General features: G+C 43.4%; 2 protein-coding genes across 2 annotated transcripts in view; both read left to right on the forward strand.

The window, feature by feature from the left end:
* Nucleotides 1-1938: 1938 nt before the first annotated feature.
* Nucleotides 1939-6264, forward strand: rbm43 (RNA binding motif protein 43). Its single transcript, XM_085790548.1, has 3 exons — nucleotides 1939-2005; nucleotides 3675-4775; nucleotides 6148-6264. Exons 2-3 carry the CDS (start codon nucleotides 3705-3707, stop codon nucleotides 6262-6264), a joined length of 1188 nt encoding a protein of 395 aa, XP_085646674.1. The 5' UTR covers nucleotides 1939-2005; nucleotides 3675-3704.
* Nucleotides 6265-8944: 2680 nt separating this feature from the next.
* Nucleotides 8945-27110, forward strand: part of myo1g (myosin IG) — a 53883-nt gene continuing 35717 nt past the window's right edge. The window contains exons 1-9 of the mRNA XM_085790788.1: nucleotides 8945-9095; nucleotides 17961-18169; nucleotides 20786-20879; nucleotides 21005-21170; nucleotides 22266-22319; nucleotides 22439-22534; nucleotides 22675-22791; nucleotides 23986-24192; nucleotides 25291-25436. Of these exons, the coding sequence (XP_085646914.1) occupies nucleotides 9001-9095; nucleotides 17961-18169; nucleotides 20786-20879; nucleotides 21005-21170; nucleotides 22266-22319; nucleotides 22439-22534; nucleotides 22675-22791; nucleotides 23986-24192; nucleotides 25291-25436 (1184 nt within the window). The 5' untranslated portion in view covers nucleotides 8945-9000. The remainder of the gene's footprint in view (nucleotides 9096-17960; nucleotides 18170-20785; nucleotides 20880-21004; nucleotides 21171-22265; nucleotides 22320-22438; nucleotides 22535-22674; nucleotides 22792-23985; nucleotides 24193-25290; nucleotides 25437-27110) is intronic.

Genomic DNA, 27110 nt, shown 5'->3' on the forward strand with positions numbered 1-27110 from the left:
GGAAGTAGCAGCTGGAGATCAGAGTTCCTTTGTGTTTTTGTAAAGATGTGAAACATGAAATAAAACTGATCTGAGCTCAGTGTGACGCTGCTGCTTGTTCTCTCATTAGACAGTCACATTATACATACATACTTTATATTTAAATAAAACTGTTAGAAAAGGTTTGTTACTGATCTCTTCAAAATAAAAGTCCTCCTGGTTCCACCACTCAAATAACTTTACAGTGAAAAGTATTCAACAGGAAGAAGAGACGGTTTATATTGTGTGTCCTATTTATGTAACTTATTATTGTGCACTTTCGTGTATATTTTGATGACACATTTATCTACACACGATCAATCAGGTGACTTGCTTTCCCACCTGTCTTAGTCTGAGGAAGTTCTAACCTTTTCTGTTGTTGCTGTGCAGACTTTACTTTTTCTTATCTGTGATTAAAGTAAAAACACGTCAGGTCATTAAAGAGTTAATGGATCTGGAACAGACTCAGTTTTACAGTTTTTCTCAATTGCTAAAACACTAAACCCTGTTGTCTGAACCAAATTCTCAGTTGCCTGAACCCACTGATTGAATCAGTCACTTCTTTTGGCAAAACCATCAGCACTTTTCACCTGTTTAGACACAACTTACCAACACATTTTCATTGTGATGCACCTGTGTTGCATAATGCTGAGCACAGGTGGAAAAAGTCAAACACAAGTAAAGCACAAGTTTCACCGGTTGAACACAACAACTCAAAATTGATCACACTTGTGTCCAATGATGTGAGGGAACATAAACTGTAAGTAGTAGTTCAGGATGAAGTCCCGTGGCCTGACCCAGTACAGAGAAATGATGCTGTGGCTGAGTTATGCACTTCTCATTTCTATATTTTTGTACTTTATTTTTTACAGTATGTAGGCCTACTGCATACAAGTGCTAAATGCACAAGATTTGTGTTTATTTTTGTACTGTACAAGTGCTACCTGTACAGTAAATGCACAGGATTTCTGGTTTTTGTACTTTTTTTTTGTGCTAAATGCACAGGTTTTTTGTTTTGCAAGAGGAGAAGATGAGAGACGACAGGGTGAAGGAAGAAAGGATGAGGGAGGGAGGGGTGAACTGGGAAGAAAAAAGAAGAAGGAAGGAAAAGGGGATGGAATGGACGTGGGGAGGGAGGGAGGAGGGTGAAAGAAAGGGAAGGAGAGAAGTGCTACAGTGTAAATGCACAGGTTTTTTGTTTTGCAACATGCATTTAGCTACAGTGAACGATAAACATTTATTTCTACAGCTTCATGTGCTGAGCATTGTGTTTTCTATTTTTCTATGTAGTGTTTAGTAGCTGCTCAGTAGTGTTTTTAATTTTGATTCACTCGGGGCACGATTTGACAACAGAGTTCAGTTTTGAGCACAGAGTGAACTGTTTTGAGGTGAAAGTTTGGTTTTGCAAGAAGAGTCTGAGGTTTTGTGAATGTAGCTTGAAAATTGGGGTTTGTGTTCACAGTTTAGAGAAAATGAGAGAAGCTTTCGAGAAATGTGTCTTAGCAATCGAGAAAAACTGTAACATGAACTTTAATTCAAGAAGAAAAATACCGACATGGAATTTGACTTGGAAGTTTTATTTTGAAAGGTATTGTAGCCTACCTGCGGACCGGATGTGACGTAGTCAGTGTTGTTAGTTTCGGTTTGGGGTCGGAGGATCAAGACGCTCAAGTTTTTCTTCCAGTGAAGAAAAGAAGAAGAAGAAGAAGAAGGTGAAACAGCGACGTCAGTGACGTCACACTCTGTCACAGGTTGTTGTTGTTGTTGTTGTAAACAACTGTTTGTTTACGTTCTGACGTCACTGAGGTAAACATGAGGTCATTGTCACATTTCACCTGAAGCTGAAGTGTCTCTGTGTGTGTGTGTGTGTGTGTTGCCTTCACTGTCCCGTCCTCAGGTGAGAGAAGGAGGTTGTTTGACCAGCTGATAGAGGTGAAGCTGCTCTCCTGTCCTCAGTGACCTCTGACCTCTGACCTCAGAGCAGCTGGTGAGTGCTGGATTTTATACCAGTCTTGTTTAGTCCGGTTCAGTGGTGGACAGTAACAGAGTAAATTTACTTGAGTACTGAACTTAAAGCAGAAGTAAGCGATATTTTTGTGTTAATATAAGTCTTAAATAGTCATATCTTCCGACAGCAATCACTTACATAGAGTGTTTGGACCGAAACACGGGTCTGTCAGTCACTCTGCTCTGCTCTGAGCCGAAGAGAAAACATTTATCGTATCCTACAATTTTTATCCAATGAGGAGAGAGAACGGCATAAAGGGGCAGTCCTCTCTGTGTGTGCAGCCAAGGGATGCGCCTGAATGTGGTGACGTAGGGACGAGGACCAATAGATCCATGACGAGGGCGGGGGCTGCTAACTCCATCGGCTGACAAGAAGTTATGGTGCGTTCAAGGCAACTCGTAACTCGTGTTTTTCCGACCTGTGAACGCGTACCAGTTCGATCTGGTACGAGTTCACGGGTCGGAAGTTACGAGTGGCCGTTATAGTGACTTTCACAGGTAAAACAGGTCGGAGAAACACGAGTTGTGGGTTGCCGAGAACGCTACAAAGTCATAAGTCGTGACTTGAAGCCTGCCTGGAATGCAGCATTAGCCAAAACGACCGGATCGCTTACTTCTGCTTTAATTCCTAGGAAGGCTGAAAAGTACTCGTTACTTTCAGGTCTGCTCTTTTTTCTTTTTTTTTTCTAAAATCCTATTGGACACAAGCTGTGTTTGTCAAAGAAGGAAACCCTAACCCCTAGAAGCAGCACATCAGTGCAGCTGGTTTCAAAGAGTTAATTCTCAGAAACAAGAGTTAAAAAGCTCCTTAAATTCATTTAGAAAAAAATATAGTAATTCATTGATGTGAAAAATAAGAAATTTACTCTTACTCTTACTTTTACTTACAGTAAAGGAGCATTATCACAAATTACAATTCTTTGTTTCTGCCACTAGATGGGGCTGGTGGTGCAGTGTATCTGAAGTAAACATCCTACATAGCAGGAGCGGCCGGGCTGGCTTGTCTCACAACAAAAAGAAATTCTGCATTTGCTCCACATACACTACACTGTGGGCTATATTTTGTATACATATAGTCAGGGTGTGATTTGTGAAAAAAACAGAGGGGGGGAAAATCCCCACCACCCCCCCCGGCAAATCGCACCCTACATATAGTTATGGCTCCCCTCAACCTATTTATTGCATATTTCAGTTTTTTTTCAACCCTCCGGTGTAAAAAGATGAGAAAGAATGTATTTATTCCTTGTTTTCCAAAAGTATCCAATTACAGGAGTAATCCAAAATCAAAGTTTTCTCATTCAAAAAGGCACTACGGCTCCATCCTCACCAAGCCTCAACTGCCTCTGTGTTCTTAAAGCCACAGTAACAAAGGTTACAAAAAACCTTTTTAATTTATCATGAATTAAATCACATGAATTTAATTAATCTAATCAGATATTTATCCAATCAAATCAATTATTTATTTACACTCATATGAACTTTACAATATAAACTCCCACATATGTAGTTATGCAAATTATATGTTAATATAAATAGTTGTGACTGAAGTGTAAGTTGTACAGAGCCTCTGCCCCTGCCGCTGTGCCAGTGTAACCCTGTGTGTCCTGCCCCTGCAGACGTGCCTGTGTAACCCCGTGTGTCCTCCTCAGGTGGTCTGACCTCTGACCTTCTTCTTCTTCATGGATTTCCCTGTGGAGTTCACGCTGGACCTCCGGTTCTTCTCCGACCCGTCGGAGGTCAGAGAACTGCTGTGGTCCCATGAGCTGGTGACCTCTGACCTCGGCGCCGGCCGTCTGAGGGTCAGCGGGTCGTTCCTCCGCCTCCGAGCGGTGAAGCTGCGTCTGGAGCGGCGAGCGGCTCAGACCGTGGTGGCGGACGGCGATGTGTTCAGGTACGCCGCGCGGCTCAGGAGAGGAGACGTGGACGCCATCATGAGGAGGTCAGAGGTCACGGCAGCGGTGACGCAGGTGGGAGGAGACGCCTCCGTCAGGCTGGAGGGGAGCGGGGCGGAGTCGGCCGCCGCGCAGCTGCAGCGGCTGCTGAGCGGCCTCAGCCAATCGCTGCGCACGCAGGAAGTTCCCCTGAAGGACCTGGGCCCTGAAGGCACCGCGCTGCTCCAGAGGCTCCGCGGCCAGACGGCGCCGAGCCACGACCCGGTTCTGGTCCAGGACTCGGTTCTGGTCCGTGAGACGCAGGACGGACTGCACCTGGTCGGACCCTCGGCCCAGAGCTACCAGCTGCAGCAGCGGCTGCTGGGGGCGGCGGCCGGCCAATCAGGACGCAGCGGGAGGACGGACGACCAATCAGGACGCAGCGGGAGGACGGACGACCAATCAGGACGCAGCGGGAGGACGGACGGCCAATCAGGACGCAGCGGGAGGACGGCCCACGGCGGCGCCAGGGGGAGGAGCAGCTCCCTGCCGCCAAACAACCGCTCACACAGGAACAGTGGTGGAGCTGCAGACTCCTCCCCAGCGGGAGCAGGAGGAGCAGGAGGAGGAGGAGGCAGAGGAGCAGGTTCCTCCTTAGCAGCAGCAGGAGGAGCAGGAGGAGGAGCAGCAGGTTCCTCCTCAGCAGAAGGAGGAGGGTCGGGAGCAGCAAGAGGAGCAGTAGCAGGAGCAGGAGGAGCAGGAGGAGCAGCAGTTTCCTCCTTAGCAGTAGCAGGGGGAGCAGTAGCAGGGGGAGCAGGAGGAGGAGCAGGAGGAGCAGGAGGAGCAGCAGTTTCCTCCTTAGCAGCAGGAGGAGGAGCAGTAGCAGCAGGTGGAGCAGGAGGAGGAGGTTCCTCCTGGTGGCGGCCTGCTGGGCTGAGAGCAGCAGGTTCAGCTCTGTGGGGGAGAATCAGTAAACGACGTCCAATCAGGAACCAGAACGATGACGTCACTCAGACCAACAACAAGAGCAGGAAACAGAAAATCAGTCTGAGACGTAAAAAATAATAAACTTTATCATCATCAGAGCGTTGAAGCTGTTTGATATTTAATCACTTTATCGATCATTGATTATCGATGAGCTGTTTGCTCTGGTTGATCATCAGTGATGATGTCACTCTATGACACAAAACACTCCAGACTCTTCATCACTGAGTTCATGTGTCTGATTATTGATTATTGGGACACTGGGACTGTTTTTATTTCCTGTGTGAACATGTGAACCCGCTGATGTTGGAGGAGGAGGAAGAGGAGGAGGAAGAGGAGGAAGAAGAGGAGGAGGAGGAGAAGGAGGAGGAGGAGAAGGAGGAGGAGGAGAAGGAGGAGAAGAGGCCTGTGAGAGATGAAGGGATTCAAGTTCTAAAATGAAAACTGTAAACTCATGTACAGGTGAGTTACAGGTGTTTAACAAATCAATAAAAAAAAACTAAAAATCTTACTAAGAATACTTGTCTTATTTCTAGTCAAAAAAAAATCTCATTATACTTAAAGGTGTTCAGAAATGTCAGTTTTATTGGTCATTATCGAGCGGGCGGGATATTCAAAGCTTGGGGCGAGACCGAGCTCGATGTGTGTGTGTGTGTCTCAGACGTTTGATTGACGGATGACGGATCCAATATCAGTGGATGGTGAATCGTGAGCAGCATGACGCATAATCCGTGCGCCTGCATTATCCAAAGCGGAAAAAAAAAAAACACTTTCACCCCGGATTTACTCCAAAATAGAATTTTGCACAAAGTTTGGGCTCCATCGTCTGATAGATGAGTTATTACACTAATGTTAAAACCCACAGTGGGCTCAAATTCAATTTTCTTTTCTGCACAGCTTTAAAATAAGACTCATCACATTAAAAAGTAGCTAGTTTTTAGACACTTTTTACCTTTTTTCAAGCATATTTTTATTTGAAATAAGTAGAAAAATCTGATAGTGGAGCAAGTTTTTCTTACTTATTACAAGCACAAAGAACATGCTTTCACTGGCAGATTTTTCTACTTATTAGAAGTGAAAATTAGTTTGAAACAAGTGAAAATGATCTAAAAACAAGTTAATTTTTAGATGACGAGTCTTATTTTAAGTGGAAAGAGTTTAGTTTTGACTAGAAATTAGACATTTTGACTAGAAATAAGACAAATATTCTTGGAAAGATTTTGAGTTTTTGCAGTGCAGGCTTCTTGTCTCTGTTGTGTCTCTGCAGACGAGGACACACAGAGTCGTGTCCATCGGAGACTCGTTCATACTCCAGCAGCTTCGTGTTTCTCAGTTGGACGATGAAGCGGATTGGCTGAAGATGAGTCAGAGGAGGAGGAAGTGACACAGGAAACCTGAGCTGAGGCGATATGGTTCTTTGTTATCAAACCACCCAGTGTCAGTGAACGCATCACCAGCCTCAGTCAAACGTGTGAACAGGTGGAACTCGGTCAAAACAGTTAATAACATCAACACAAACACAGAAACATATAAATGTTGGTGCAGCTCCTCCAGGAAGAGACGTATAGGAGATGATATCTATCTACCAGATTACAGTGTGAGAATATGAAGACAGTTAAATATCACTTTGATTTTTGTCTCTTTCTCTCAGAATAACAAGTTTAACATTGTCAATCTGTTCATACTGCTGGGTAAATTCCAACATAAAGTTAAAATGTCCATATATAATATTGAAACTAACAGAAAATGCTCATCAGCTCTTCAGTTTTACTAAAATGACATTAAGTGAAGTTGTCTGTCACTTTATTATTTATCTCTTTCCTTTTTTCAAAATTTATTTCAATTTATTTTATTTTTTTATCACTCCTACATTACTTAATAATTTTTAATTTATTAATTTGACCATGTTTGTCTTTATGCCTCCTGTTATCAGTTTATGCCTCATGTCTTGTAATGTCTTTTATCTGTTCCTACACTCTTTATGCTGTTGTCGAATGATTAGCATAATAAAATGTATAAAAATAATTTTAAAAAGTGTGAGGAAATGAAACGTGTCGACATCCCATCAGTCACTGAACAGCTAGCGGACGGCTAACCGTTAGCAGTGAGCTGAACCTGCGGATGAGTCACTGTGGTTGCCACGGGAACAAAATGTTGAGCTGTGGTTGCTACGGCAGCAGAGTGTTTAGGTGAAAACAGCGACGTGCTTCCTGAGCTGCAGCGGTTCCTCTGTTGTATGAGGTGTCGTCAGTGTCACCGGTGGCTCCTCAGCACAGGAACCAGAGCAGTTCCCTGTTCTGTTCCCTGTTGTTCCCTGTCTTTCCCTATTGTTCCCTGTTGTGTTCCCTGTTGTATTCCCTGCTCTGTTCCCTGTTGTTCCCTATTGTTCCCTGTTCTGTTCCCTGCTCTGTTCTCTGTTGTTCCCTATTGTTCCCTGTTGTGTTCCCTGCTCTGTTCCCTGTTCTGTTCCCTGTTGTTCCCTATTGTTCCCTGTTGTGTTCCCTGTTGTGTTCCCTGTTGTGTTCCCTGCTGTGTTCCCTGTTCTGTTCCCTGTTGTTCCCTATTCTGTTCCCTGTTCTGTTCCCTGTTGTTCCCTGTTGTTCCCTGTTCTGTTCCCTATTCTGTTCCCTGTTGTGTTCCCTGCTCTGTTCCCTGCTGTGTTCTCTGTTCTGTTCCCTGCTCTGTTCCCTGTTGTGTTACCTGTTCTGTTCCCTGTTGTGTTCCCTGTTGTGTTCCCTGTTCTGTTCCCTGTTGTGTTCCCTGTTGTGTTCCCTGCTGTGTTCCCTGTTGTGTTCCCTGTTGTGTTCCCTGCTCTGTTCCCTGTTGTGTTCCCTGTTGTGTTCCCTGCTCTGTTCCCTGTTGTGTTCCCTGCTCTGTTCCCTGCTCTGTTCCCTGTGTGTGATGGTGAGCTGCTCTGTGAAGCTGCAGCTCTGAGCTGAGCGAGAAGGGAAACCCTCAGGGACACGATGTGCTGCTGGTGCCAAGTGAAGAAAGGAAATGCCAGGCTGGTTTCAGGGTTTCAGGGGGAGCTGCTCCGATCTGGCTCCGGGTCGGCTGTGGGTTCCTGAGTCTGGGAAGAAAAGTTCTGCAGACTTCACACAGTCGGAGCTGCAGAGTTGAACAGCTTTAGAGCTTCAGAGCTGCAGAGTTGAACAGCTTTAGAGCTTCAGAGCTGCAGAGTTGAACAGCTTTAGAGATGCAGAGCTGCAGATTTGAACAGCTTCAGAGCTGCAGAGTTGAACAGCTTCAGAGCTGCAGAGTTGAACAGCTTCAGAGCTTCAGAGCTGCAGAGTTGAACAGCTTTAGAGCTTCAGAGCTGCAGAGTTGAACAGCTTTAGAGCTTCAGAGCTGCAGAGTTGAACAGCTTCAGAGCTTCAGAGCTGCAGAGTTGAACAGCTTTAGAGCTTCAGAGCTGCAGAGTTGAACAGCTTCAGAGCTGCAGAGTTGAACAGCTTTAGAGATGCAGAGCTTCAGAGCTGCAGAGTTGAACAGCTTTAGAGCTTCAGAGCTGCAGAGTTGAACAGCTTCAGAGCTGCAGAGTTGAACAGCTTCAGAGCTTCAGAGCTGCAGAGTTGAACAGCTTTAGAGATGCAGAGCTGCAGAGTTGAACAGCTTTAGAGCTTCAGAGCTGCAGAGTTGAACAGCTTCAGAGTTGAACAGCTTCAGAGCTTCAGAGATGCAGAGCTGCAGAGTTGAACAGCTTTAAAGATGCAGAGTTGCAGAGTTGCATCACTGCGTGTGTGTGTGTGCGTGTTGTTAGTGTGTGTGTGTGTGTGCGTGTTGTTAGTGTGTGTGTGCGTGTCAGGAAGAAGGCGACAGCAGAGGATGCAGAAGTGCAGTGTGTTAGTAAAGATAGCCTCCTGCTCTTTATATAGGTTAGCGTGTGGGTGCGGGCGGCTGACAGGATGACGTGCTGCAGCTTGTCGACCGCCGTTCTGTGTGACTTGACTGAGCAGCGCTGAAGGCTCCGCCCACGGCCGCGGCCACGCCCACTCAGGACCATTCTGTACTTTCTTCCTCCTTGTGCTGCTCTCTGCTCTCTGTTCCTGTCTCTGTCTCTGTCGTGTCTCTCGCTGTCTGAGCTGCCGGCGGGTGGAGGCTGATTCTCTCTCTCTCCGTCATGGCCGAGCTGGAGGGTCTGGAGTTTGGGAAGTCGGACTTCGTTCTTCTGGACGAGGTGACGATGGAGCAGTTCATGGAGAACCTGAAGCTGAGGTGAGAGAGGGAGAGAGGGAGGGAGGAGGGAGGGAGATGGACAGAGGGCATCGTCTTCATGTTGTGTCCTCAGGTCTTTGTTGAGTTGTTGTTATAAAGTTAAAGTGAAGAGGCTGTAGACGTTCTGAGGACAGAGGAGAGATGTTCATGAGCTGGAGACAGAGACAGAGACAGAGACAGAGACAGACACAGACACGAGGCCTCGGGCTCAGACATGAACCTGGTCTGACATGTGGAGCAGCTGAGTCCTCTGAATCTGAGTCCTGAGTCTGTGTCCTCTCAGTCTGTGTCTTCTGAGTCTGAGTCTGAGTCTGTGTCCTCTGAGTCTGAGTCCTCTCAGTGCTGCCTTCATGTGCTATGGTAATTATGGTAAATACCAAAAGACGACGTGAAAAGTGCACATGAACACCCTCTCATGTGGTATTTTCCACTGGGCAACTCGTAGAATTTTTTGATGCCCGAGTTGCCGAGATGAGAATAACCTTTGACCTTTTCAACATGGCGGCGAGCATCGCAAGATTCGTTAATGGTAAGCAAGGCAAGCCTTTAGAAAACAGTTAGCAGCTATTCACTTTATGTATGCCTGCATGTACAGTAAAAACAACGCTTTTAAAAAGCTAGCCAAATAGCCAGTGCTAAATCTCCATGAATATTAATATTTGCCGTTTGAGTTTTGATAATTCATCTTCTTGCTGTAAGAGATGGACTAGGCAATCCAAGATTGTTTTACCCCATAGATATATACACGTAGATGCCACACGTGTCATATACAGTATCTATGGTTTTACCCAAGTAACAAGTCTGAATCTGTGTGTCCACCATCTTTACTTTCTCTGTACAACAATAAAAGCACATGAACACAACGCACTGGTAAATACCAGGTCACAAGTGGAAAATACCAACTGTACCATAGCACATGAAGGCAGCATATGTCCCGGCTGCTCGTCTGCAGCTCCACACACCGTTTTATTTCTGTCCAGTCTCACTTCCTCAGCATCGTCTCCAAGGCATCGAGTCCTCAGGTCCAGAAGACAGAGAGACAGAGAGACAGACAGACAGACAGACAGACAGACAGACAGACAGACAGACAGACAGACAGACAGACAGACAGACAGACAGACAGACATGTCAGTTCATATTGTGTATAACTCTCTACCATTGGACTCTGTCTCTGTGTCTCTGCCTGTCTTTCTGTCCTCAGCCGTTGGCCAACACTGTTGCAGCTACAGTTTCATCACAGGCCTGATCAGACTTGTCTCTCTCTCTCTCTCTTCTCTTCTCTTTCTGTTCCGATGACCCCTTCACTGTCTGCTGGTTATTTCTACACTTCTGTTGAAAGAGGGAAAAAAAACGTACTGTATGCACACACAGCACCGGTGATGAATGCTGCCAAAAGATTTACTGAGAGAAGGACAGTGTTTCTGTTTGAGACTGAAACCTTGACTTTCTCTCAGTCAGTTTTTTGGGACCATTCACCGGTCTGCGTATGTTTGTGCACCGTTCTACCCATTATTTCTACACTCACCACAGAGCGACAGCAGAGTTAGTTAGTCATTAGTCTGAGTATGTTTTTATGGTGACAGGTGAACTCGGCCTCACGCTGCTCTGTGGCGTTTATGAGCAGGAAGGAACCGGGTGACTTCTGTATTCGGCCTCAGAGGAAACCTCAGCTCCACCTCCGTGTTTCTGCTCTCAGCTGTCGATCAACCACCCGAAACTGGTGTTTCTGACCAACACAACACGCAGCGGCTTCATAGTGAAACTTCCCAGCGCTGCTCTCAGGCTGTAAATGACCGACTGTGTGTAAGACGAAGAAGGAAGTGTAGAAAGGTTCACAGTGTGTATGAGCAGCGACTGCAGCGTCAGAAAAACCTTAATGAGACTTAATGACCTGGAGGTGGATGTTGTTAACAGACTGAATGGCTGGTTTAATTCACCTCACTGTCTGACTGTGACAGGTACAATGCAAAAACTCAAAATATTACTAAGAATATTTGTCTCATTTCCAGTCAAAAATGTCATTTGTAGTCAAAACAAATCTCATTCTACTTAAAATAAGACTCATCACATAGAAAATAGCTTGTTTTTAGACACTTTTTACTTCTTTCAAGCAGATTTTCACTTGAAATAAGTAGAAAAATCTGACAGTGGATCAATTTTTTCTTTCTTATTAGCTACAAACACAAAAACTTTCTTTCACTGGCAGATTTTTCTACTTATTTCAAGTGAAAATTAATTTGAAACAAGTGAAAATGATCTAAAAACAAGTTAATTTTCAGGTGATGAGTCTTATTTTAAGCGAAAAGAGTTTAGTTTTGACTAGAAATGAGACATTTTGACAAGAAATAAGACAAATATTCTTGGAAAGATTTTGAGTTTTTGCAGTGTACGGATGGATTATTATCGTTAGCCTCAGTTTTAATTAACAACAGCTTCTCCAGCTTTAGCCTGAAGCTACAGTTCAGCTAAATAAATAACTGAAGTTAGCGTTTAGTTTTCCAGAGTTAGCTCGTCACTTCATCACCAGTGTGAAATGTCACTGATGATGTAACTGAGCAGAAACGGATGAGTCATGACACTGAGCTGTAAACTCACATCACCCCCCCCCCCCCCCACCCCGCTCCAAGGGCCCTAGTTTGCTGGCGCAGCGCAGGTGGCGCAAGGTAGCGCAGCTGGTCTAATGCAAGTTTCGACCAGCGCAGCCTAGCGCAAAGTCAGATTGGAAGATTGGCAGATCGCGCTGCGCTGAGATAGGCGTGGCCACGCAGCAGGGGGAGGCGTCACAGATTCAGCTTGGTGCAGTGGAAGTTTTGTCCGAAAATGTCCCGCCGAGGTTGCGCTGAAAGCTCGCCACCTCCAACCAGGTCTAGTCTCAGCGCAGCGCGAAGCGCAGCAGGTGCAGTGGAAGTTTGGCTGACTGACCTGCAGTGCACACACGTCACCAAGACCTCACAGGCAGATCTCCACAGTTCCAGACACATTTCAATGCAATAAATATCCACAATAACCACTATTTAATGCAACTAACGGAATCAACACGTGAATTTATATCTATATAGATTGTCCCGTCACATCTGACGTCAGATCAAAGCAGAGATCAAAGGCTGTGGCACGCGCAATGGAAACTCCACCTGAATTAACACAACAGGGACGAACTGGCACTGAAAAGCAGCTGTGGATGTCCCAAAAGCAGGACTGAGGGTGGATGACTGCATGTCGCTGCCGTGTCGAGATACCACTCTGCCCTTGTGATGATCGCTTTATTTATTTATTTACTTATTAATTCATTAGCGGAGAGCGACCGCATCACGCAGCCGTAATGAAAAACAAAACACAAATCATCATCTCTCTTAGTCCACCACAACAGCCTCGGTATCAGATAGTCAGTATATAGCCTACTACAGTATACTCAGCATCTCTATCACAGAAAAAAAAGAGAAAAAAAGAGACGGACAGAGAGAGAGAGAGAGAGAGAGAGAGAGAGAGAGAGAGAGAGAGAGAGAGAGAGGGAGGGAGAGAGAGAGCGCGAGTCCTTTACGCTGATTTAATCCACATGGTCTGTGTTTATGTTGTGATTAGTGTACACCTGTCATCTTGCTTACATAGGGTTTGAATAAATGTGAGTTTCTTTATTAGTGTATTAGTTGTTTCTTACATTGGGCAGGGGTTCTCAGTATATCAGATCAATCCTGGTTAAGTATATTAGTAAACTCATTATTGGTCACTCTGAGCTCGGACCTCCGGACCAAAACAGCTGTTTCCTCCTGGGAGAGGTTCGGCCTCTGGCGTCGCTGTTTCCTCCGTCCATGTCCAAGTATAAAATGACAAACTTGCAGCGCGCATCACCCGCCGCGCAGTTAAAGGTGAGGAGAGGAGCTCCTTTGATTGGTGAAGATCTGACTCGGCTGTGTCAAACCCACTCCACGCCTTTCTCTCCTCCTCCTGTCTCCCTCCCGCCCTGTCTCCTCCCTCTTCACCGTTTGCGCCGGTGGGAGGGACGAGGGGAGGGGTTGCGCTAGTCTAAGTCTGACTGCGCGGCCCAGCAAACTTGCGAAATGGACCTGGGCCACACCCCGTTGGCGTGGCGAAGCTGCGCTGATGCTAGACTTCACCTGGTCGACGAAACTAGGGCCCCAAATGTCTGTTCATGTGTTAAACGGTTCATCAAGTTGGAAGATGAAATGATCCCAAAAGACATAAAGTTACAGATGTTTACATTTTAAACTATATCGTTTTGCTTTTATTTTCATCTTTTACATTTTTTATTTCATTCCATTAGTTTGTTCCAGTCCTGGGATTTAAAAGGAGCAGGATGAAGAGAACTTATAAAAAACAAACACTAACATCAGATGAAATACCATAATAATGAACCGGTTACAGCCAACAATATACAAATCAAAAAATCCATAACTGTTCTTTTTTATTACATGTTTTTATCTAATTTCCCCCTCTTTTTTTTTGCTTATACAATATTTTTTTGCTTATATTCTCTTGAACTGAAAAATATTTCCTTTGACTGTTAATAAGGAATTCCATATTATTTTAACAGCCGCCACAATTTGGTGCTTGAAAATAAATTTGTCTTCTGTGAAACTGATACAAATAAAAGTCCATGTTTAAACTACAGAAAAGGAAAAGGATCGATCCCAGTGTGTAAATAGTAAATCTCTTGTCTGATACCTTGGTCAAAGTTTCTCATTCTTTTGCTGCTGCTGCTTTGTTTCCCTTTTTCACTCTGAAACTGTAGAAAACTACAATAATACACTGATATTGATTCAAATATTGAAAAAGAGTGTTTCAAGTTTAACTTTAAGTCTTTTGGAGATCGTTTCATCTTCCACTGGATGAACATTAACAGACATTTTAAACCAGGGGGGGACAAACCTTGGAGGTGAAGTTGCCCCCCCCAGGAGGTTACACAAGGCAGTGACGCCCTTTGAACCACAAGTTTCACTTCCTGCTTTCAGAGAACAGACTTGTGTCACTTCCTGCCAGAGACACGATGAGGTGACGATCTTTATAGAACTCAAGTCTTGAGGTTTTTCATGGGTGGTGTGAAACTGTCAGAGGAAACTGCTGTTTGTTCGCTGTTGGAGCGCACACAGGTGGAAGATATCAAATATATTACATCATATACTGTATCATATAGGCAAGGCAAGGCATCTTTATTTATATAGCGCATTTCATACCAGGGGTAGACAATAAGGGAAATTTGCCACTGGCCCTCTGGGCCAGTGGCTTTTGAAGATCACTGGCCCCACCATTCTAACCACTGGCCCAGGACAATAGGTATCGATCCCCATATTAACGAAAAACAACATATCCCAGCCAATTCCTGCGGTCTCGCCATCGAGGCTGGAACTTTCTGATACCATTACTAGTCAATTTCCAACATTCTTGATACTTATTCAATACCACGATCTTGTAGTTTCTTGAGATTTTGGGGGATTATTTTGTTATATGTATTTTAGTGATTATGTATGAGTTGGTATATTTGTGTTTAATTTTTGTATGTTGTTATTTATTTGAGTCTGAGGATTTATATCCTGTATCAGATATTTTTCATTCAATTTCATTAAAGAAGGTCAAAAAAAGTGCTTTTAAATTCATCAGGCTACTTTATTTAATAAATAAATAACTGTTTCACATATTTAGCCTCCACTGTGGTTTAACAATGAAGTAAAAACAGAGTTAAAATGGTAAATATGCCTCAACACAAACATGAAGTTATGTAGTCATTACTTTTATCCTCCAAGTAGTTCAGTGATATAACTGTTGTTCTCATTCATTCACGTTTCCACAGATTGGTGCAAAACTGACTCATTGTTTCATTTTCAGCTCAGTTTTGCGTTTACACACGTTTTTTTTTTGTTGTTATTATGGTCTAAATGTCACGTGACGTGCCACCGCTGTGGCGCACACCGAACAGCTGGCGCCCCAGCGCGAGCTCTGGCCCGTGTGTAACGTTCGCGTCGGTCCCGACAGGACTCGACCCGACGCGCTGAGGAGGAGGGAAGTTTCATGGTTAAGAAAAAGGTTTTTATGGGTTCTTGTGACGACCTTCTATCAGCAGCAGTGAGTGAGCTGGAGCTGCAGCTGCAACTGCTTGCAGGTGGTGCTGACGTGCCAGGGCACAGCGCTGGCTGCGCACAGAAAGTAGATGTCTCTGTCGTTGTCGATCGGGTCGGGATCTCTTAGCACTAATTACCGAGACGATTTGACAGTTATCATTTCAAACCACAGGGATTTAATGTGAAATTAGATTGATTTATTTACTTGTTATATTTTTTTCAAGGCATTATTTTCACTGGCCCCACCGGGCCAGTGTTTGGAGCGTTCTGGTGGCCCTGACGGTTTGAAAAGTACGTCCGGGCCACCGGGCCATTTATATTGTCGACCCCTGCATACCAAGGCAACTCAATGTGCTTTACATAAAGACAAAACATTAAAAAAAGAAGAAGCATAAAACAGAATAAAAACAAACAAAACACTAAAAACAGAGTTAAAAGCAAGAGCAAATAAAAGTAAAAGAAAAGAAAATAGATAAAGTTTGAAGTTCTTAAGAGAGCTCAGCTACTATGCTATATGCTATATCATATACGGTGCTGTGAAAAAGTATGCCCCTTTCCTGATTAGGTTTTTACATATTTGTCACACTTCAATGTTTATGACCCTCAAACTAATTTGGATATTAGACAAAGACAAAGAGACCCAAGAAATATAAAATGCAGTTTTTAAATGATGATTTCATTTATTAAGGGAACAAACATATCCAAACCCACCTGGCCCTGTGTGAAGACGTAACTGTTAAATCATGAACTAACTGTGATCAACCTCATTTTCTTGAAAGCTGAGTTCACATTAACTGTAGACCTGTTGATCAATAAAACACTTCAATAGAAGTGAAGGAGGCTGAGAGATTTAAAGACGATTATCCCCCGAGACCCCCTGAAAGCCTCAAAAGCAAAATTTGAAGGGAGTCTTAAATTTTGTCAAAAAATGAAAGATAAAAGACGATTGTACAGGATGAGACAGCAGCCGACAGATATGATGTCATGTTTATGGGCGACAAAGTCATTGTTAACAAAATCAACATCTCTCTGTCCCTTCAAATTAAAATTTGTGAGGTGTGTGATTGGAGCAGCTGCTGACAGATGTGCAGCTGACAGGGACAGTTTCACTAAACCTGAGCCACCATCCGACCCCAACTCATTCACGTCCTGACGTCTCTTGGACATATAAAGACATAAACCTCTGTATATTCTGTGTTATTCCTCTCTTCTTCAACCGTCTCGTTTCAGTTTTTGCCGGTCGGCAACGTGGAATCTGGTTCTCACCTGTTTCTGTCTCGTTGCTCACTCTCGATCCGCACATGGAAAATAAAAACTAGTGAGGAAGAAATACAGACGCATGAAATTGAAATAATAGTTACAGTATTTCGATTTCATGTTTGCTGTGGTCACAAGGAGTTATTATAACTCCTTGTGACCACAGCTGGTCACCTCACCTGTCAACGTCTCCATACGGGCTTCTTTTATTTATTTATAAGAAACTAAGAAACGAGGATTAACGCTCGTGAGTCCAGCTGCATCGGGTCCAGGCTTCAACATCTGGACCAGACTGGGTCTCTGAGAACTCTGGCACGAACGAAGAAGCGGCTTAGAAACGGTGTAAACGGGCGATCGCTGGCTAATAGTGGTTTTTACATTCACCAGAACTTGCAGAAAATAAAAACAGAACTTGCTTTTAAATGAAACCGGCTTTTATTTGCTCAAACCTGAAGCCAGACCAGATTGAGACTTACTCTGCGGTATTGCGCAACAATATTGACGGGTAGCCCATTTCACACACTGGTAACACATTTTTTTTTTTTTTTTGCATTGTTTGATGTGATATTTTGTTTTATGTTTGTTTTGTGTTATACTGTGTTTATATTTTGTAATGTTTCTTTGTCACAAGGAACAAGTGTCTTGGACGCAAGAACAATTTCAGAAGTGATTCTGACAAAAAAAGTACTCAACTCAACTCAAATATGTAAAAAAAACTAAGAATTCAGGAGGGTGTGGGGAATCCTTTTCTACAGCTCTGTGATCTGATACCGAGAGAGCAGGGGGGTATTGCACAAAAGTTGAATAAAGAAATCCAGGATAACTGAGCAAGCGCAAATTCCTTATAATCTTAAGTAGCCTACATAACAAGTAATACAAGTTCATACAGCTAAAGTGGCCAAAAGTTCAACATGTGAAAATGAATTACCGGTAAATATAAAAACATTAAGCAGTCTGCTGCTTCAATAAATTGCTGATAACAATGTTCACATGAGGTGTATAAATTATTTGGAAGGTGGTTGCTCACAGTCACTCAATTTTATTCTCATTTTCTTACCTCAACCAATATTTAGGCCAATATATTAACATTTTATAAAAATAAATCTATATGCCATTTTTGCTACATTGCTTTTTATGAGAAGCCAGTGATGTATAGCTACTAGTGGTCATAAAATATCATAGATGGACACAGATTTGTAAATGTATTTAGTTTGTTTAGAAATCAGGCCAATATGTACCTACATAAGAACATGGAATAACTGTATGAAACACGTGGATTTCTGATCAGAGTAACTGCTGACTTCACAGATAAAGACAACAGAATCAACTAAGCCTGGCTGTTATTATGGTCTGGAGCAGGCTAGCTGCAGAGAATGAATCACCATAGTAACTTGACCAGGATAGATTTAGCCTGCTTTTGAACAACCGACTTGAGGCCAAATTAAGCCAGGATAACCAACATATCCCGGCTTAATCCCTTATCTAGGTTTTGTGCAATACCCGGTGTGACCTGTGCTGCCGTGTGATTGGTCGACAGGTTTGAGAAGGGGCGGATCTACACCTACATCGGGGAGGTGGTGGTGTCGGTGAACCCGTACAGACAGATGGACATCTACGGTAAAGACAACATCGACGCCTACAGAGGCCGCGAGCTCTACGAGAACCCGCCGCACCTGTACGCCGTGTCCGACGCCGCCTACAAGGCCATGAAGAGGCGCGCCAAGGACACCTGCATCGTCATCTCAGGTGGGACAGGAAGTCACATGGTCAAACATCTCAAACACAACAACACACGATGCCTTCACTGACCTCTCGGAGACGCTGTGTGTAACCAGTGTTGCCAGGTCAGATCGACAGTTTCCAGCCCAAACCACCACGTTGCCAGATCCCCGCGTAAAACCGTAAAATCATTACACATGCAATAGAAAACACTTGTATGTATCCAGAGCTTCATATCTCAGATACATGGTGCAGGAGATAAACAGGTTAAAGGGATAGTTCACCCAAAATTCAAATTTCACTCATTATCTACTCACCCTCATGTCAACTAAGAGCTGTGAGAAGTTTCAGAGTCCTCCGTTCCTTCTCTGAGTTACGGGGGGGTCTGTGCAGCAGTATTTGTCCATATAATAGTTGTCAATGGATACCTACTTTCTTCGTCCAAAAAGACACACCAAAAAACATCCAAATACCTCCATACTGCTCGTCTGTAATGTCCCTCTTGTATTGAAGCCCCGACATGAGAAATTGTTCCGAAAAAAATTAAATAAGTCTAGGTTTTAAGCTTGTTTGTAGCGGAAGCTCCCAGCGTCTCAGTTCACTGCTCTTCCTGTGTCAGTGCAAATCTCACGTGATTTGCAATGACCGGCGGAACAATTTCTCATGTCGGGGCTTCAATACAAGAGGGACATTACAGACGAGCACTATGGAGGTATGTTTTTTGGTGTGTCTTTTTGGACGAAGAAAGTTGGTATCCATTGACAATCATTATATGGACAAATACTGCTGCGCGGACCCCCCCACCCCCCGTAACTCAGAGAAGGCACGGAGGACTCTGAAACTTCTCACAGCTCTTAGTCGACATGAGGGTGAGTAGATAATGAGTGAAATTTGAATTTTGGGTGAACTATCCCTTTAACAACGGCAGCTGTTGCGTGTAAAAAGGTGGAATTTACTTTGGGCATCAAGACCATAGATCAACACCAACTTATTTCTGTGTAACCCACCGTTGCTAGAGACGCTGCTTGGATCTGCTGCTAAATCGTTGCAGGTGCAGATTTATATAGACTAAATGATGCAATTTATACGTCAATAAACGTCGTATTTTTATCAACATTGTCAGGGTTCCCACGCATCCTGGAAAACCTGGAAAACGGTTGACCAATTTTCCAGTCATGGAAAACACATGGAAGATGAGAAAATCATTGTCTTGGAAAATGATCAATCACATGGTGACATCAGCGACCAGAGATCTGTCTGACTTTTTCAGACCTCACTGAGGATATATTCTCCCCCCAAAAAAGAAAGAATAGTGAGAAAACCTTAAAGGGGTAGTTCAACATTTTGTCAAATTGGCCCATTGCCATAATCCCTATAGTCATAGCAGTAGGTTCGTTACCTTTAATTGTCGGTGCAAGCTGTTTTTAGAACGGTGAGGTAAATGTAGAGACTGCTCGCTGAAAAACTGTCCCTGAAGGCAACACCCCATCAGCGGTTTTGCATGTATTTCCCTCTAAAACAACTCTGTCTGGTAACGTTGTGTTATTATCTCATAGCGTGGTGAATGTGCAGGTCACAACTTGTCCACCAGAGCGTTGTGGAGTTGTTGGATTGTGTATTTGATGAGTTTGATGAGGGAAACCAAGAAATCCCATGAGCCTCCGTAGCGTAGCTCTGAGCAGCTCACGGCTCTGCTCCGCCGCTCTAAAAATAGCTTGCACCGACAATTAAAGGTAACGAACCTACTGCTATGACTATAGGGGATTATGACAATGGGCCAATTTGACAAAATGTTGAACTATCCCTTTAAGTTGATGAGTGTTTTCAGTGTTGGAGCGTGAACATTATGGTTTTCTCTCTCCTCTCCTCTGCTGAGTGACAAAGAGAGGAGATATCATCAGACTTCTGGGGCTGAGAGAGGAAGAAACACAGAAACAAACTGGTTCAATGTACAAAACAAAGTTCAACTGTAGAAAAGAACTCTTCTCCAAAGCCTGAATGTGTCGGTGTTCGATGTGATAACACGTCTGTCAGACTGTAACAGCTGAAAAAGTCCTGGAAAATTATTTCAAGAAAAGAGTGGGAAACCACTCTTTCAGTCGGATTACTACTGAAATAAATAATCTGAAGCAGCCCACACTGCAAAAACTCAAAATCTTACCAAGAATATTTGTCTTATTTCTAGTCAAAACGTCTCATTCTACTTAAAATAAGACTCATCATATTAAACAGCAGCTTGTTTTTAGACACGTTTCCTTCTTTCAAACAGATTTTCACTTGAAATAAGTAGAAAAATCTGACAGTGGAGCAAGTTTTTCTTTCTTATTACGAGCACAAAGAACTTGCTTTCACTGGCAGATTTTTCTACTTATTTCAAGTGAAAATTAGTTTGAAACAAGTGAAAATGATCTAAAAACAAGTTCATTTTTAGGTGATGAGTCTTATTTTAAGTGAAAAGAGTTTAGTTTTGGCTAGAAATAAGACAAATATTCTTGGAAAGATTTTGAGTTTTTGCAGTGCAGACTCATCTACACACCCGATGCATTGATGCCATCAAACGTATCTGCAACAGTGAAGCAGCTGCTCATCACAGGTGTTGTTGTGTTGTTGTGTTGTTGTGTTGTTGTGTTGTTGTTGCTGCAGGTGAAAGTGGAGCAGGAAAGACCGAGGCCAGTAAATACATCATGCAGTACATCGCAGCTATAACCAACCCCAGCCAGAGGGCCGAGGTGGAGAGGTGAGGAGGGGGAGGGGGGGGGTGATATCAGCTACTGAACTGAAATAAAAAATAAATAAAAAACTGAAAAACTCAATAAAAGTAAAAACTATTGAACATTTTAACACTCTGATAACCTTCTTCAGCGTGAAGAACGTGCTGCTCAAGTCCAACTGCGTCCTCGAGGCCTTCGGCAACGCCAAGACCAACCGCAACGACAACTCCAGCCGCTTCGGCAAATACATGGACATCAACTTCAACTTCAACGGAGACCCGACGGGGGGACACATCAACAACTACCTGCTGGAGAAGGTGTGTGTCTGTCTTATTTTATTTTATTTCATTTGTAGTTATTTATTTCTTTTTAGTCTTATAGCCTATTTATTGTATAATTTGAGTTATTTTTATCATGTCTTTGCACTTATGCTAATTTGTAGTTCATTTTATTTATTTGGTTTTATCCAGTCCCTGGTGTTTCCTCAAGCGCTCCAGTTGCTCCAGTTGCCTTCTTTTAAGATCTATAAATGAGTGTGTGTGGGTTTTATTTTTGCTTTGTTTTGTCTGCTTTTATGGTGTAAAGAACTTTGTGCAACATTTCATTTGTATGACAAGTGCTCTATAAATAAAGTCTGATTGATTGATTGATTTATAAATCCAGTGGAGAGTCTAGACGAGGTCCCTGAAGGCAGCGCGGCCTCAGATTAACCGAGGTCCCTGAAGGCAGCGCGGCCTCAGATTAAAGGGATAGTTCACCCAAAATTGAAATGTCACTCATTATCTACTCACCCTCATGTGGACTAAGGGCTGGGAGAAGTTTCAGAGTCCTCCGTGGCTTCTCTGAGTTACAGGGGGTCTCGGCGTAGCAGTGCATGTCCATATAACGGTTGCAAATGGATACCAACTGTCTTCGTAACAAAAAGACACACCAAAAAACATCCAAATACCTCCATGCTGCTCGTATGTAATGTCCGTCTTGTATTGAAGCCCTGAAATGCGAAATTGTCCCGGAAAAAATTAAATAAGTCTATATTTCAAGCTTGTTTTGTAGCGGAAGCTTCTCGAAGCTCCTCTACGAACCAGGAAGAGGAGCTTCCGCTACAAACAAGCTTGAAATATAGACTTATTTAATTTTTTCCGGGACAATTTCTCATGTTGGGGCTTCAATACAAGACAGACATTACATACGAGCAGCATGGAGGTATTTGGATGTTTTTTGGTGTGTCTTTTTGTTACGAAGACAGTTGGTATCCATTTGCAACCGTTATATGAACATGCACTGCTACATCGAGACCCCCTGTAACTCAGAGAAGCCACGGAGGAAATTTCAATTTTGGGCGAACTGTCCCTTTAACCGAGGTCCCTGAAGGCAGCACACGGCCTCAGATTAACTGGTCTCATTGTGTTCAGTCCAGGGTGGTGCAGCAGCAGGAGGGGGAGAGGAACTTCCACTCCTTCTACCAGGTACAGTCTCACCTGAGGATGATGATGATGATGATGATGATGATGATGATGAAGATGTGTGATGCTGACCCGTGTGTGTGTGTGTGTGTGTGTGTGTGTGTGTGTGTGTGTGCGTGCAGCTGCTGCGTGGCGGCTCAGAGGAGCAGCTCTCATCCTTCCACCTGCAGAACGACGCTGCAGTTTACGTCTTCACCAGAGAGGGCGCTGCAGCCGCTGTGAGCTCATCCACTCTCACTCTCTTCCTCTCATTTAAAAAAAAACCTAATCAACCTGATCAGATCCGATCCGATCAATAGAACCGATCGGAAGCTGCTCAGCTGATCAATGACCCTGCATGTGTCTCTTCTCTGTCCAGACGTCCAACAACGACCGGTCCAGCCACCGCGCCGTGATGAGCGCTCTGGACGTCATCGGCTTCTCCCAGGACGAGATCCGCTCCATCTACCAGATCCTGGCCTCCATCCTGCTGCTGGTGAGGAGCTGCACTCACCAATAATCAATAATCAATATAATCAATGATAACTGATCAATACACTGCAAAAACCCCAAAATCTTTCCAAGAATATTTGTCTTATTTCTTGTCAAAATGTCTCATTTCTACTCAAAACTAAACTCTTTCCACTTAAACTAAGACTCATCACCTAAAAACTAACTTGTTTCTAGATAATTTTCACTTGTTTCAAACAAAATTTCACTTGAAATAAGTAGAAAAAGTTTTTTGTACTTGTAATAAGAAAGAAAAACGTGCTCCACTATAAGATTTTTCTACTTATTTCAAGATTATTTCAATCTGCTTGAAAGAAGTAAAAAGTGTCTAAAAACAAGCTACTTTTTGATGTGATGAGTCATATTTTAAGTAGAATGAGATTTGTATTGACTAGAAATAAGACACATATATTCTTGGTAAGAGTTTGAGTTTTTGCAGTGTAATTAATCAATGATCAATAATCAATGATCACTGATCAATACACTGCAAAAACCCCAAATCTTCCCACGAATATTTGTCTTATTTCTTGTCAAAATGTCTCATTTCTACTCAAAACTAAACTCTTTCCACTTAAACTAAGACTCATTACTGAAAAATTAACTTGTTTTTAGATCATTTTCACGTGTTTCAAACAAATTTTCACTTGAAATAAGTAGAAAAAGTTTTTTCTGCTTGTAATAAGAAAGAAAAACTTGCTCCACTATCAGATTTTTCTACTTATTTCAAGTGAAAATATGTTTGAAAGAATTCAAGTGTCTAAAAACAAGCTACATTTCATTTAAAAAAAAATAATTATTTAACCTTTATTCAACCAGGCAGAATCAATTAAGAACAAGTTCTTATTTACAATGATGGCCTGACAAGAGGCATAAGCTAGGTTAAAAGACAATAGCAAATATGCACAACTATAAAAACATTCAGCAAAAAAACAAGGCATAAAAGTTAATAACAAGGATATTCAAGCATAAAACGACAAGATGTGATGTGATGAGTCATATTTTAAGTAGAATGAGATTTGTTTTGACTAGAAATAAGACACATATTCTTGGTGAGAGTTTGAGTTTTTGCAGTGTAATTAATCAATGCTCAATGATCAATGATCAATCCTCTCTAAGACGTGTGACTCTAGTGCAGCTGTTGGATGATGGTGTGTGTCTGTGTGTGTGCTTGTGTTTCCAGGGTAACCTGAGCTTTGAGAGCGATGGCGAGGTGGTCCAGGTCGTAGGTCAGGAAGCCGTGAGCCACATCGCTGAGTTGACGTCCACGGACGCCGACAGCGTGAGCAAGACGCTGCTGTTCCGCACCGTGGCCACCGGGGGGGGCGAGGTCATCGAGAAGGGCCACACGGAGCAGCAGGCCTGCTTCGGCCGCGACGCCTTCGCCAAGGTCAGACTTCCTGTTCCTGCTGGTTCAGTGTAAAGTAGTCTGGGGCCGTTGACTCGTTGTTTTGGTAGGAAACAGATCCAGGGCGAGAGAGACAGGCCTTTCCTTCAAAATAAAAGCACCGAGCTAATAAAATGCGGTAAAACTCTTTAATTTAAGGAATATAATTTACAAGAAAGTCCCCGAGCCATTAAGTTAACATTTTGCTTTTATTGTATCACAAGTTAATGTTTATTTTATAAGTTTTATGTTGGTGAACACTTTTATTTTGGTGAATTTGGTGATTTCGGTTTCCGCTACAGACGGGAACCAGAATGCAGACGAAATTCGAGGTAACGGACACCGGGCTCTTCGCTTGTCTGAAGAGCCTGGTGATGCGAGGCTAGTGTAAAGCACTGGAAAAGAGAGTAACGACACGCATTGGTCCAATGGAAGCGCCTCCTGATGGAGGAATATGGGTTTTGCAAAAGCGCCCAAGAACTGACATCTCTGCATTGTTGGTGAATGAGCAAGTGTGGTGTTTTCAATAATTTAAGGACATTTATAGATCACCCACGTTAATAGCATCATTGAGGACCGTTTACAGATGAATATTAACACATAGGCGAGTAAAAAAAACCCCCAAAATACCAGTTGTCTGAATTAATGTTTAAATCTACATTTTGTAATAAACAAATTATAAGTATAATTTGATATGACCAAGACACCTAAAAACAAAAACACGGCCATTTTCATCAAATTTTTTTTTTCGTTTCATTTATTTCGGTCAATACATGTCATTAAAAGACAAAAAATAAAAAAATAACATCGATCAGAGTAAACAATAAGTAAGCAGACAAAGAAAATTTGGACCGAAAAGGCATAGGCAATTTACAAGCAAGTGGGCAACACACATAGGCTACATTGGAGTGAATGAGTTTTCTAGGCGCTTTTGCAATACCCACATCCTGCCACTAGGGGCGCAAAACCCTTAAACCCTTACCACGGGAGTCAATGGTGGTGTCGTTACTCTCTTGTTCTAGTTCAGTGTGGCGCTGCTGCAGGTGTTCAGGTGTTTGACCCCCCCCTCTCCCCTCTCTGAACCCCCCCCCCCCCCACCAGGCTCTGTACGAGAGGCTGTTCGCCTGGATCGTCGGCCGCATCAACAGCGTCATCGAGGTCAAAGACTACAACCCAGTGCTTCATGGGAAAAACACGGTGATCGGAGTTCTGGACATCTACGGCTTCGAGATCTTCGACAACAACAGGTCAGCTGGTTACTGCTGTTGTTGTTGTTGTTGTTGTTGTTGTTGACAATGATGATGTCGTTGACGATGTTGTTGACGATCGATGTTGTTGTTGTTGTTGTTGTTAACGATGATGATGTCGTTAACGTTGTCACTGACCTTAAAGGGATAGTTCACCCTAGAATGATATTTCGCTCATTATCTACTCACCCTCATGTTGACTAAGGGCTGGAAGAAGTTTCAGAGTCCTCCGTGGCTTCTCTGAGTTACAGGGGGTCTCGGCATAGCAGTGCATGTCCATATAACGGTTGCAAAGGGACACCAGAGCTCTTCGTAAAAAAACACACACAAAAAAACATCCAAATACCTCCATGATGCTCGTATGTAATGTCCGTCTTGTGCTGAAGCCCCAAAAGCCCCCAAATTGCGTAATTGTCCCGCGTGATTTGCGCCGGCGTCAGCATGCGTCAGTGCGGTTACTGCGAATCACGCGAGATTTGGACGGACCAGGAAGAGGAGCTTCGAGAAGCTTCCGCTACAAACAAGCTTAAAATATAGACTTATTTAATTTTTTTCGGGACAATTACGCAATTTGGGGCTTCAGCACAAGACGGACATTACATACGAGCATCATGGAGGTATTTGGATGTTTTTTTGTGTGTGTTTTTTTACGAAGAGCTCCGGTGTCCCTTTGCAACCGTTATATGGACATGCACTGCTATGCCGAGACCCCCTGTAACTCAGAGAAGCCACGGAGGAATCTGAAACTTCTTCCAGCCCTTAGTCAACATGAGGGTGAGTAGATAATGAGCGAAATATCATTCTAGGGTGAACTATCCCTTTAAAGCAGAAGTAAGTGATCCGGTCGTTTTGGCTAATGCTGCGTTCCAGGCAGGCTTTTGAAACCGTAAATTACAGCTTCAAGTCACAACTTACGACTTTGTAGCGTTTCAGGCAACCCACTCGTGTTTTTCCGACCTGTTTCACCTATGAAAGTCACTATAACGGCCACTCGTAACTTCCGACCCGTGAACTCGTACCAGATCGACCTGGTACGACTTCACAGGTCGGAAAAACACGAGTTACGGGCTGCCTTGAACGCACCATAATGTCTTGTCAGCCGATGGAGTTAGCAGCCCCCGCCCTCGTCATGGATCTATTGGTCCTCGTCCCTACGTCACCACATTCAGGCGCATCCCTTGGCTGCACACACAGCCCTTTATGCCGTTCTCTCTCCTCATTGGATAAAACTTGTAGGATACGAGAAAAGTTTTCTCTTCGGCTCAGAGCAGAGCAGAGTGACTGACAGACCCGTGTTTCGGTCCAAACACTCTATGTAAGTGATTGCTGTCGGAAGATAGAACTATTTACTTATATTAACACAAAAATATCGCTTACTTCTGCTTTAAAGCTCCAGTTGGTGAGTTGATGAAAGTGAAAGTAAACTCCGCAACTTGGTCAGAAATTTCAAGACGATACACCGTCAGGTCCCTTTATGAACCTCACACACACACAGACAGACACACACACAAAGTAGCCATAAACGCAACCACAGAAAATAGGCCGTTTCTTTGGGTCTGTTCACAACACTGTATGTTGTAAATCTCTGGGCAGGGCTATTATGGGCTGGCGTTGCTAACGGGAGGAGTGCAGAGAGTCTTCTACTGCAATTAAAGTACTTAGGGGCTATTTGTA

This window comes from Trachurus japonicus, chromosome 11 (genome assembly GCF_045865225.1).
Source record: "Trachurus japonicus isolate A0001 chromosome 11, Traja_1.0".
In the NCBI taxonomy this organism is placed as follows: domain Eukaryota; kingdom Metazoa; phylum Chordata; class Actinopteri; order Carangiformes; family Carangidae; genus Trachurus; species Trachurus japonicus.